This window comes from Artibeus jamaicensis, unplaced genomic scaffold (genome assembly GCF_021234435.1).
Source record: "Artibeus jamaicensis isolate MK-2021 breed Jamaican fruit bat unplaced genomic scaffold, CSHL_Jam_final contig_240, whole genome shotgun sequence".
Lineage (NCBI taxonomy): Eukaryota > Metazoa > Chordata > Mammalia > Chiroptera > Phyllostomidae > Artibeus > Artibeus jamaicensis.
The window spans coordinates 15,862,434-15,875,589 of NW_026521506.1; the positions used below are offsets into that span (position 1 = coordinate 15,862,434).

Here is a 13,156-nt window from a genome sequence, read left to right on the forward strand (position 1 = left end):
GGAATATTACTTGGCCATAAAAATGAAATCTTACCATTCGAAAAAGCTGCATGAATCTAGAGGGTATTATGCCAAGTGAAAAGCCAGACAGTGAAAGACAAATACCATAAAATTTAACTTGTATGTGGAATATAAAGAACAATATAAATGAACAAACCAGACAGAAACAGACTCAGATCAGAAAACAGACTGATGGTTGCCAGAGGGGAGGGGGTCTTGGGGCCTGTGCGAGAAACGTAAAGAGATTGAAAAGTACAGATTGGTAGTTATGAAACAGTCATGGGGATGTAAAGTACAGCATAAAAAATATAGTCGGTCATATAATATGTATGTATATGCCAGGTGGGCACGGAAATATTGGGGGAATACTTTGTTTTAAAGTATATGATTGTCTAACTGATGCAGGAGACAGCATATGAAGAACTCTGAGACTGTACTGCTGTTAGTGGCCAGCGTCTAGCATCCTGGTTGCCAGGAAACGCCCTTTATCACTTAGGTAGAAAGAATAGCAAACCAAGGCAGCCAAGAGGAGGGAAGATATGTCTCACTTACTAACTCAGCAGTCCTGAACCTGGTCTGTAATATTGCCAGGTGTTCCAACATCACAAGAAAAACTATGTAAGCATGGGAGGAGGGAAGTCTTTGAAATGCTATGTAGCATTGTAGCGTTTCCACTATTTGGGAAATAAGGCCTTGAAACTGTGCTTTCATCCCAAGGCCTGAAATGCAGGAGAAGGTCCACAGGGCCCAAGGAAGTAATTTACCCATAAATAACTTTGGGAAACTGCCCTAACTTTAATTAATGGCCTCTTGTCACGTTTCTGTTTTATAACAAGAAGAACAAATGGGGTCTGGAGCAAGATAAGGATTCAGGCTAACAAACCTCCACATATACCTAAGTTTGGGTAGTCGTGTCCCCCTGGGAAAGCTGGCACCCCATTTACTCGACAATCAATATGTAACTTTTTTACTCCCATCCCACCAACTACGTAAGTCATCAGAACAAAGGACTCACTGTCTTGGCTCTCTTGGCCTCTGGCCACCTGGGGACTTGCCACCCTGGCCTTCACCTGCCCTTACTTTTGCTGCCCTGCTTTGCCCTGAACCTATCTATGCCTTTCACACCCCCACCTTAGCTGGGCCCATTCTCTTCCACAGGACTGGATCACTAATAAACTCTGATTACACGTTAATAGATTTGCTGATCTGTCATTCTTTATAGGCATCAGTAAGAAGAACCAGGTCTCTCCCATCAACATAACCACTTTTTAAAGTAATACAAAATAATATTGAATGTATACCGTAATTGAAAATAAATAAGTTAATTAATTAAAAAATTTAAAAAGACAGCAGGAAATAGGAGGAAGACAAGAGGGAGAGACCAGGCCACACCACAAAGGATTTCTTGGGTTAGGAAGGAGACTGTTTGTAGCATGGGTAAATTTGAGCACAAACTGCATTAACCTTCTTGAAGAGATTGATGAGTTTCTCCCTACAGGTTCCCATGTGAGAGATGAATTTATACCAGGTATTTACCTGTAAAGAAATCCAAACATACACACGCATAATCCTTGCCTTTGAGCCCATTCTATTATGGGCTACTACAACGTTGTTTTTTTCCCAATGAGGACAAAAGTGGAGATTCCGATTTAAATTAAAGAGATGGAGATTTAGGCCACTCCCAAGGGGACAACTTCTTATCCTGTTAAGAGACACTGGGGGACAATACTGGATGGGTTATAAAAGATGGAGTCCCCTTGAGAGCACTAAGAATAGGATCGAAGTAGGCCTAGCACAATCTACCGCTACTTGATTATGCTGAGTCGAGTTTTTTTTCTTTTTCAGAAGGTAGAAAACTAGATTCAACGGCCTTTTAATCCCTGGCAGCACCCTAGTATGCGTGTCGGGTGCTAGAGGAGCAGGTGAGGAGCCGGACAGAAGGGCGACGGGACCAGGCAGAGAACCGTGAGTGTCGCGGTCCCTTTAAGAGCGGGTGGGACGGTGGCAGTGGCAGGTGGCGCGCGCACTCCACCGGCTTCTCCGGTGCCCCGCCCCCTTCCCGTGAGCCCTAGGGGCGTGGTCCAACCGCGGGCGGTGCCGGGTGAGGAGCTGGGTAGGGGGCGGGGGGGAATCATGGCTCCGCGCGGCCGGCTGCGGTCGATCCTCCGCCGCAGTACTGGCAGCGGAGGCAGCGGGGGACCCCGGGCCCACAGGCTCCGGCGGCCGCTGTGGTTGCTCCTTGCAGTGGGCGTCTTTGGCTGGGCCGGGGCTTCGGAGGGCGCTGGCGGTGCGACGAGAGCCATGGACGAGGAGATAGTGTCCGAGAAGCAAGCCGAGGAGAGTCACCGGCAGGACAGCGCCAATCTGCTCATCTTCATCTTGCTGCTCACCCTCACCATTCTTACGATCTGGCTCTTCAAGCACCGCCGGGTCCGCTTCCTTCACGAAACCGGCCTGGCTATGATTTATGGCAAGTGCTTCACCCCCACGTCCGACTCTGGCGCTCCCCCTTCCTCTGTACGCGGGCTGCTTGGGCTCCTCTCCTGGCCCTGTCAGGCCTACCTTGAGTTCTTCTGATCCTTTCATTTTGTGCCTCTTCCTCGCCTCCCTTTTTTTCTGCTACGCTCCCTGTTTCTCTGCCTCATCCCATTTCCACCTCAGCCTCGTACCCCATTTTGCCTCCCTCTTACTGCCCTTTCTGCTGCCTGTCCACGCCTTTTTCCCCTCCGACCCCACCCCCTTTTCCTTCTGCACCCCACTGCCTCTGCCTTCCAAGCTTGGGACCCTGGACTGAGGACAGCAAGGGAGTGGGTGCGGTGTCTCGGATTGGGCTGAAGACGGGGGAAGGGAAGACAGCATAGCGATCTATTTCTCAGGGGTGTCAGTTTATTTAGGGTCCACTGAAGCTGCAGTAGTATCTCTCCTGCTCGGAACCTGGCGTTCTTTTGGAGCCAGAGTCCACCTTTACCCATCATCCAATTTTTGCTACGCCCTGTCCTTTCGTGGTGGAGAATGAAGACCTTACTCCCGTGTAGTCCAAGTAAAAACCCGAACGTGAAAGAAGCTAAAGAAGGCTTAGGCATTGTTAATGACGTTCTGATGTATTGTGCTATGTTTGTAAAATCTAATATGCATATAAATATGGTTGACCCTTCCAATTCAAGCGTACCGAGGAGAGGAAAAGGAAGAGTTAAAATATCTTCCAGCAGTGTGTTGTACTATACAATGATAAAGACGCTTCAGCCAAGCACTAATTAGGAACACCACACGTATGCACTATGACTTGCTGGTGCCATATACGGTTAGTGACAGATCGTTTAGTAAATGGCTTTAGTTCTTGTGTCTTGGTGTAGTTTTTTTTAGGTTATTTATTTATTTATAATTTTGGGTCATAAGGGGAGCTGGGCGAATAAAACCACAAGCTCAGGGGCATTTTGGCTTGTGCTGGGGTGTCATAAGAGGAAATGATACATACTGCTGACTATCTTAATCCAGAATGCCTGTAAGTGTGGATATGGCTGAAGAGATTCTGGAGGACAAACAGTTCTTTCTGTGCAGTTCATGGGTGAAGATTATCTTCATTTCGAACAGGCTTAAACTGATGAGCTTGTTGAGCTTTGTTTCTCAGACTTACAGATAGGTAGAAGAAGCCTTGGCACAAAAAGACATTTCCCCACATGCACTCCCCCAAATACACACACACCCTTTCCCAGAAAATACAGTCTTCTGGAATGTGCATCTCAAGGATAGCAAGAAAAGATAGTTGTGTTCATCAGGACAATGTGTGAACTCAGGCTTATTTTTTATTTGTAAGGCAATATAATTCTGAGCCGGTGTGCAAAATATCTCTTCTTCCTAGGATTATTAATGTTTAGACATCTTAGATTCTATTTTCATATTTCATATTTTTTGCATTTTATTTGTAGCACCCCTTAAGCTAAATTGGCTGGGTAGCTATGTGCATCTCTATGTAATTTCTCTGGAAAACAGTGTGTGATTTACTTACTATCCTCAGCAAACATTTCCTAATCAGCCTACTAGTTTTTATGCTTAAAATATAAATAAATATAAGATCTCTCCAAGGAACTTACTCTCCTTGGGTAGACAGGTCATATAAAGAAAATAATTGCATTTTAAATTCTGTTAAATGCCAAGTGAGTATTATGGTGTTAACATAAGAAACCTGTCACAGAAACCCTTTGCTGAAGGAGAGATAGTATGACATGGGGGTTAAAGGTACAAGGCTTTAGACCAGAGGTCTGTAAATTTCTTTTCTGTAAAGGGCCAGATAGTAAGTATTGTCAACTCTGTGGGTCACATAGGTCTCTGCACCTCTGTTGCACATTCTTCTTCACTTTGTCTTTTTACAAACCTTTAAGGTAAAAATTGTTCTTAGCTCTTGAGCGATATAAAAGCAGACTATCAATGTAGTTTGCCAACCCCTGCTTTAGAGTCAGGCCTAGGTTCCTGCCTCACTGTTCCAATAGCTCTGTATGATCTTAGGCAAGTCCCTTGACCTCCTACATAATCATCTATAAATTGAGAGCAATGATAGTAGGATTATTGGGATGAAAAAAATGCTTTTAGCTTAGTACCTGACTCCTAAGTAAATTCTCAATAAATGATAGGTGCGATACTATGCTTATTGCTATTGTAACTGCATTTTCTCAGGTTAGGCTTGAAACAGTTCTTTTAATTGCTCGGTCTTGTGAGTTAAGAGGCAAACATTATTTTTTTAAAGATTTTTTTTTATTCTTAGAGAGAGGGGAAAGAAGGAGAGAAAGAAAGGGAGAGAAACATCAATGTGTGGTTGCCTTTCACGTGCCCCCTACGGGGAACCTGGCCTGCAACTGGTCAGGTGTGTGCCCTGACTGGGAGTCGAACTGGCAAGCCTTTGGCTCAAAGGCTTGTGTCAATCCATTGAGCACACCAGCCAGGGCACAAAGATTAATTTTTTAAAAATCAAGTAGAGACTTAGAATTTGCTCCTGAACATATTTGCTCTTTGGCAATTGATATCATTAACCTCACCTACTTCTTCGGCTGAAGTTGAAAAGTAGGATTACGAATTTAATTTTCTGATGTTTCTAAGTTAATAAAAAAAATAATGAGCACCTTAGTTTTAGTATTTGTGAAGGAAAAACAAGGGTATCTCTTGTGGGATATAAAGTGGAAGAGTGGTTGATTTGTCACAACTTGGCATTCATTAGCCTGTCCCACTTTCTTAGTATGGGCAGTGGGGGCTGTGGATGAACAGCCTCCTAACTCCTAGGTCCAGCGTGAGAATAGATGGGATTGAGTCAAAGTAGTTTCAATTCCATGGAAATTGTTGTTTTCTAATCCCAATCACTGCCTGCCATTTTTTTTTCTTATGACTCTTATACTATCCTGGCTATTATGGTAATATATGATTTTTGAGACCTATATTTTTCAGCTTGACTTTCAGGTTAAAAGGCTTCTTACTCTGGGAATGTCCAGACCTCTCAGATTCAGCCCACTGATGATTTTATTTCTGTGATGTTCATTTAGCTACATAAATCCTGGGGGATGCTTCTTAATATAAGTGTCTCCTTTATCTTTTTGAAAAGCAAGGGTAAAAAAATTATTAAATTGTCAATGTGGTCAGTTCCTACCATTTCAAAGCACCTAAGTATTTTGCTGATGGGGCTAGTTTGCTTAAGAAACTTAAAAGTGAGAAGGAAATGAAAATCATCAGGGTAGTCAGCTGGGTTGGAAAAGGGATCACTCGCTGCAGTGTGCTTACAGATGGTATGAGAAGCAAGACAGGGAAGAATTTGTTTTGCCTTAAATTTACAGCATCCACTGTCCTATGCTTAATTAGTATAATTAATAACTTTATCAAGTGCTTTTGATGTATGAGCTCTTGGAAATACAGATGTGAATCATTATTACTAGATTAGTATTTACTAGATTGTAAGTCAGAAAGCACTTATAGTAACAATCGATAACGTTTATTGAACATTGCAATGTGTTAGACATTGCTAGGTGCTCTCCAAGTATCTTCATTTAAACCTCAGAACAACCCTGTGAGATAGGTACTATCTTCCACATTTTACAGGTGAGGAAATTGGGGCACAGAAAGGATAAGTGGCCTGCCTGAAGTCTTATAATTTGTAAGTATTAAGCCAGGATTCAAACCCCATCAGTCTGGCTCAAAAGCATCATTCTTAGTTCCTAGCCACATTGCCTCCTATCGAAACAGTAAAACATAACTGTGAAGACAAAACAGATTAGTATTGTGATCAACTATGTTTGAGGAAACTGAGCTTCACTGCGAGGTTATTTACCTTATGGTAACAGACTAGAACTTGGTGGAAGCAGAATTCATACATCTTTCTGATTCAAAACTTATGCTCTTACTCCTATACCATACTGTAGTAAATTTCATGAGATGAAAATATGTAGGGAAATAACACTTAAAGTTGTAGGGTTCTTTAAATTTGTATTTATTGATTTTAGAGAGAGAGGAAGGGAGGGAGGGGATGAGAGAGAGAGAGGCATAGATATTGATTTGTTGTTCCCCTTATTTATGCATTCATTAGTTGACTCTTGTATGTGCCTTGACTGGGGATCACACCCACAACCTTGGTGTATTGGGAGGATACTCTAACCAACTGAGCTACCCAGCCAGGGCTAAACTTATAGGGGATTTGGAGGTGAATTGTGAGGGAGGGCTATGAGAGAATGGAGACCTAAACCACTGGAGAAGTTAGTGCTGATGTGAGAGTGGGGAGATGGTTAGAAAATTATAGTGTCTTTAGAAAGAGAAAACCCAGATTTCAATTTTGTCTTTTTCACTTAGTGACAATAATTTCGGGCAAGTCATTTATCCCCATTTTATAGATGAGCAAATAATGACTGAGGGATTTATAACAGTATCTATTTCATAAGGTTATAAGTATCAAATGATATTTGCAGTGACAGTGCATGCTTCGTCAGCACATGTACTGATATTTGCAATGACAGTTCAGATGGTATTGGCTCAAGGTCCCAGGTGAAAGGGTTTTCTTAGAAAAGAGGTTGATCTTTCCCAAGAGGGAGCTCAAGAGAAATGAGCTCAAATTGAGATGGAAAGGCTTGGACTTGAGGCAGCTTATAGTGAATGGCCTCCAGCCACTCAGGAACATAGGCAGGGAGATTGAGAACTTGAGGAAGGTAAAGTTTGGAGGACCTGGAGGAGACAAATAGATGAATAAACATATGTAAAACTAACCAGAGGTCAGCAAAAGCCTTGACTGTTTTTCCTGTCTTGAATTTCAGTGAACTTTTAAGACAGAATCTAACAGCATTCTCATGAATTAGATAAATATTGTACACACACACAAATATGTAGATACATATACTTTTTAATATGTAGAAATTTTATCAATTTTGGCCACACTTCATACCCCAGCGATGTCCCGTCCCCTATTTTTGACTGGCAGAGGCTTGTAGTTTAAGCCAAAAGAATGGACTGAAATCCATTAGAAAACCAATTTCCACTAACTGTGCCTCATACAGTGGTGGGGCCTTTGGATCATATTGGGTTCTTTATCCCTGGGATAGTTTCTAGCATAAGAGGGTCAGGAATGTATAAAAGGGGTGGGACCTCTCTGTTTTATGAAAGATATCTTGTGGGGATTATATTCTTTGTTGACTGTTAGTGCTCATTTTACATTTCATGATATTAATAATGTTTGTGCCTCTGCCTGTGTAGGAGGCTAGAAGTTTCTGCCTTGTCCCCTTAACAAAGCACTCTTTTTGTGTAGGTTCTCTTTACTGAGAAGTGCTTTAACTCCATGATAAGGATTTGACCTTTTGCAGAACCCAAATTAACTTCATCTGTCAACTTTATTCCAAAAAATTTTTTTCCAACTTTTCAGATGTCTGATGCTGTAATAAAAGGATTTTGATTTTTTCCCCAAGCTAAGTAATTATTCTCCTTGCTGATGTTTTACCTGCCAAGGTTTATGTCTCAATTTTTTCCAAGGGCTGAGCTTTCCTCAGGGCATTCAGTGATGTTTCAGTGTTGTGTACTTTTCCTCACAGAGTCAGGCTTGAGGACATGGGAAGAATTTCTGCAGCTGTTATTAGTGTCTATAGTGTCATAGCTGTGACTACTGCACATATATAAAGGGGCAACTTTAATGAGCCTCTTAATTAGGAGCTCTTGTGGGGTTTAGAAAAAAAGAGCTATTACTATATCATGTAAGCAGAATTGCCTTTGTCTGCCAAGTTATGTTTATCAAACACAGCAGATACCCACTTGTCACTTTTTAATTTTGTTTTTGTAGGTGAGATGTTTTCAAGGTGCATCTTTCACTTATTTTAAGGCTGAACCTTTGTTAGATTTTTTTAAGTCAATGTTGTTGTACTGCTCATCATTTAACCATTGCTGCTCACCTACAAAAATGTGTGGCTCTAAGTTTTACTAGAGGATCCTTCATCCCCATCTCTTCTCCCTTCCCGACCAACTACTGCCCTTAGAACTCCTGTTTCTATTTCATCACTTCCCACCCTGGAGTGGCTTCTGCCCACTCTGCTCTGCTGGAACTGTGCTTACCAGGGTCACCTCTGACCTCCTTGTTGCCAGCCCCTTTGGACCCTTTTTAATGCCTGTCTTCCTTGACTTTGCTGTAGCATTTACAGTTTTCTCACTTCCTTTTCTCTTTCTTACTTCCTTCTACTCTGCTGGGTTTTCCTTTTTAGATTCTTTCATCAGCTCCTCCTCTACCAGCCTTTCACTGTAGGCTATTAAATCTTCTGATAAAACTCTAGGCCTCTATCCATAGTCCTCTTCCCACTTTTTTTTTGCTCCCCAGGTGATTTCATCTGCACCTGACTCAATCATCTTATGACTGCCAAGTGTGTATCTCCAGTTGAAACACCCCTCCCCCTTCCTTGAGCTCCAGATCCCATATACTCGACTGTGTATGTATCACAGGTATATCAAACTCAACATGTGCAATCCCGAACTGCATGTTAACCCTGTAAATCTGTTCCCTGCCCCACTAAATGGCCCTGCTGTCCACCTGGTTCCTCAGGCCAGCTTGCATCTAGTTGGTTGTTCTTAGTCTTTCATCTCCCTTGTGTCCAGTCTACTCAGTTACCAAATCTTTCTGAAAGATAATACTTTCTAAAAAAACTCTCTATCTCCATGCTCTTACAGTAGGGGCCTAACCTCTTAGTGCCTGAATGATGGCAATGGCCTTCTCTCCAGCCTCTCTGACCCTCTGTGGTTCAGACCATTCTTTCTAAAATAGAATTCTGATGTCAGTCCCCTGTTTATAAACCCTCTATGACTTTTTGCTTTCAGGATAAATTCAAACTCCCTTCTTCAATGTTTAAGGTCTTTTATGATTCACCTCCTGCTGATCTTTCACACCTCAACTCTTGTCCCTTTATATCCCAGCAATAGTGAACTGCATGTGATTCCCTGAATGTTCTGTGTCCTCTCACTCTTCCTTGACTGCACATATACTACTATTCTGCTTACCTGCAACACTTTCCCATTTACTTTATTAGCTGCTTAGGTGACACCTCTGGAAAGACATCCCTGATGTCCCACTCCCTCAGGCTTGTTTAGGTATTTCTTTTCTGTTTTTATAACATCTGTATACATACATATATACACACACACACACACACATACATATATATACACATATAATATTACAATTTTTTATTCAGTCTGTTTTTGCTAACTAGACTGAGAGCTACTTGGAGGAGGGACCTTGTTTTCATATGTAAACCCTGGGGGCCTACATAGCATAGTACTCAACTCATATATGTGTGTGTGTGTGTGTGTGTGTGTGTGTGTGTGTGTGTATAAAGAATGGCTGGCTGGTTAAAGTGAAATGAGACAGAAAGGTAAAATGTAACTAATAGGGGCATACTGTGCATCTTGGAGTTAAAGTTCTGGAGGTTTAATTTGCAATTGAAATATATACTATCGAGTTGGCCAGAAAGTTACATCTAATTTTTCCCATAGCAGCTCTACTAGTGCTTGGTTGTTTTTCAGTTCATTTAAAACAATTTTCTTAGATTGTATTGTAACAGCTGTCATATCGACATGCATTTAAAAAAACCATCAAAAGTGGTGAATTTTTGTGCAGCCATTTAAATGTGGATGGTAGAAGAAGATATGTAACATTTTCAGCATATTATGCTTTAGTTTAAGAAAGGTAAAAATGCAGTGAAAAGATGTTCAATATCGCTAGCTATCAGAGAGATGCAAATTAAAACCACAATGAGATACCACTTTACACTGGTCAGGATGGCCATCATAAACAAAGCAACAAACAACAAGTGTTGGAGAGGTTGTGGGGAAAAGGGGTCCTTAGTCCACTGTTGGTGGGATTGCAGACTGGTACAACCACTATGGAAAACAGTACGGAATTTTATCAGAAAAGTAAATATGGACCTGCCTTTTGACCCAGCAATTCCACTGCTAGGATTATATCCTAAGAACCCTAAAACACCAATCCAAAAGAACCTGTGCACCCCAATGTTCATGCAGCACAATTTACAATAACCAAGAGTTGGAAGCAACCCAGGTGCTCATCAGTAAATGAATGGATCCAAAAACTATGGTACATTTACACAATGGAATTCTATGCAGCAGAAAGAAAGAAGGCACTCCTACCCTTTGCAACAGCATGAATGGAACTGGAAAGCATTATGCTGAGTGAAATAAGCCAGGCGTTGAAAGACAAATACCATATGATCTCACCTTTAACAGGAAGCTAAACAACAAAACAAGTGAGCAAGCAACATATAACCAAAGACACTGCAATAGAGAACAGGCAGACAGTGACCAGAGGGGAGAGGGGAGGGAATTTCAGGGGAAAAGGGGAAGGATTTACAGGAACTAGTATAAAGGACACAGGGACAACTAAGAGGGGTGGAAATGGGAGGGAGGTGGGGAGCACTGGGGGGGGGGCTGGGATGGGAGTGTAAGACAGAAGACTGTACTTGAACAATAAATAAATAAATAAATAAATAAATAAATAAATAAATAAATAAATAAATAAAAAGAAGAAGAAAGGTAAAAATGCAATTGAAATGGGAAAAAAGATTTGTGCAGTGTACGGAGAAGGTGCTGTGACTGATGGAATGTGTCAAAAGTGATGTATGAAGTTTCTTGGTGCTGTTGACATTTTGGCCAGATAATTTTTTGCTGGGGGCTGTCTTATGCACTGGAAGATGTTTAGCAGCCCCCACCCCCTGGCCTCTACCCACTAGAAGTCAATAGCAGGAAGTAGCCAACATACTCAGAATATCCAAATCAATAAAGTTATTTGTGAAAATGAAAAATGTGTCTTATTTTACAAAAAAAATCCATACAGACTTTTTGGCCAAGCCAATATATAATGGAATATTATTTGACCATAAAAGGGAATAAAGTTCTGATTTATGCTACAGTGTGGATGAATCTTGAAAACATTATGCTAAGTGAAAGAAGTCAGACAAAAGGTCACCCATTGTAGAATTCCATTTATTTGAAATGTTCAGAATGGACAAATCTCTATATAGAGGAAATAGGTTAGTGATTGCCAGGGAAATAGAGAGTGACTTCTAATAGGTATGGGGTTTCTTTTTGGAGCAATGAAAATGTTTTTGAATTAGATAGTAGTGATCAATATACAACTTTGTGAACATACTAAAAGCCACCAGATTGTACAGTTTAAACAGGCAGACTTTATGGTTTGTGATTACATCTCAATAAATCTGTTATTAAACAGTTTGATCAATATAGGTTTATAGTACATAAAACATTGTGCATATTTGAATATCAATATGATAATCCAGGTAAAATTCTAGCAGGATGTTGCTATCATAGTGCCAGAGTTGAGGTTTTATCCTATGTTTTGATCTGAAGCAAATCATTTAAAGTTAAAATCCAACCTTTTAATAGGAGAACTCAAACAATCTACAAATATTGATTTTCTAATTTGTTAAGTGTGTATTATTTAGCCAGCTATGTGCTTTAGGAGTAACTCGAGATAGGTGTGTGTTTAACAGTCTTGTGAATTGATGATGGAGGTGGTAAACACATTTCTAATACAATTACATTGTCAGGTTGGGATGCCTTGGAGCATATTCTGTGTCAGATGATTTGAAGGTATTTTCTCATTTTGTTACCTTCCTCGTCACTTGTTCATGTCTTAATCTAGAAATGCAGTGATATGTGCTTTTACCCTAGGGAATATTTTTGCCTCCTGTCTCACTATATTATATGAATATTGAACTCTTAGATTTGTGAATTTAGTAATATTTCAAGATGTAACTGCATTCAATGTAAAAATTGGTTTTGAACCACAGGGAACTATCATAAGAGATTTTCTGTTATCAATTCAAAGATGTGTGTAGAATACAGAAGCAGTAGTCTCTGTCTGAAAGGAGAGCTAATGTTGTTCTTTTTATTATTCCAGGTGTTTTTGTGGGCCTTGTGCTTCGATATGGAATTCATGTTCCAAGCGATGTGAATAATGTGACCCTGAGTTGTGAAGTGCAGTCAAGCCCCACTACCTTATTGGTAAATGTTAGCGGAAAATTTTATGAGTATACACTGAAAGGAGAAATTAGTTCACATGAACTCAATAATGTTCAAGATAATGAAATGCTTAGAAAGGTAAGTTCCTGGTTAAAGGGAATTTTGACTTTTTAAAAATTGTCCAACTAGGAGCCAAGTAATTCAAGAGAAAAATAAATAATGAATTTTTAATGATATTTAAAATAGTCTTTTAAAATGGAGTAAAACCTCAAGGAATGTAATGTAATGCAGAATAACGAACACGTCTGTACATCTCATTTTCTGATTGAGGTTATGTACTATAACCCTTGTTTTACTCTGATGTTTGCAATTGTAATAAATGGTGACCAATATTGAGTTAAGCAGAATTTGTGTTTCTTTCAATTTGCAGATGGTCCTTAGAGTTTACAGTATTTCAGCACATTGAGTTAACAATACCTAAGATATTCTGTTAATATCTATTTGAATTCTTTGTTGCCTTGATGGTATTCTATACTGAGGACAATTTAATCATTCTTTGGTTTGTAATCTGGCACAACTTCAGGGCCCTCAGTCTGAGTATCAGTTTTTGTACCATGCTGTACATAAAGCTTTATGTAGGAGGTTGGGTTGCAGTCTTACT

General features: G+C 40.4%; 1 protein-coding gene across 1 annotated transcript in view; it reads left to right on the top strand.

The window, feature by feature from the left end:
- Nucleotides 1–2,105: 2,105 nt before the first annotated feature.
- The window catches only part of SLC9A6 (solute carrier family 9 member A6), a 66,978-nt gene continuing 55,927 nt past the window's right edge, over nucleotides 2,106–13,156 (top strand). Inside the window, exons 1-2 of the mRNA XM_037142217.2 lie at nucleotides 2,106–2,470; nucleotides 12,434–12,633. Of these exons, the coding sequence (XP_036998112.1) occupies nucleotides 2,134–2,470; nucleotides 12,434–12,633 (537 nt within the window). The 5' untranslated portion in view covers nucleotides 2,106–2,133. The remainder of the gene's footprint in view (nucleotides 2,471–12,433; nucleotides 12,634–13,156) is intronic.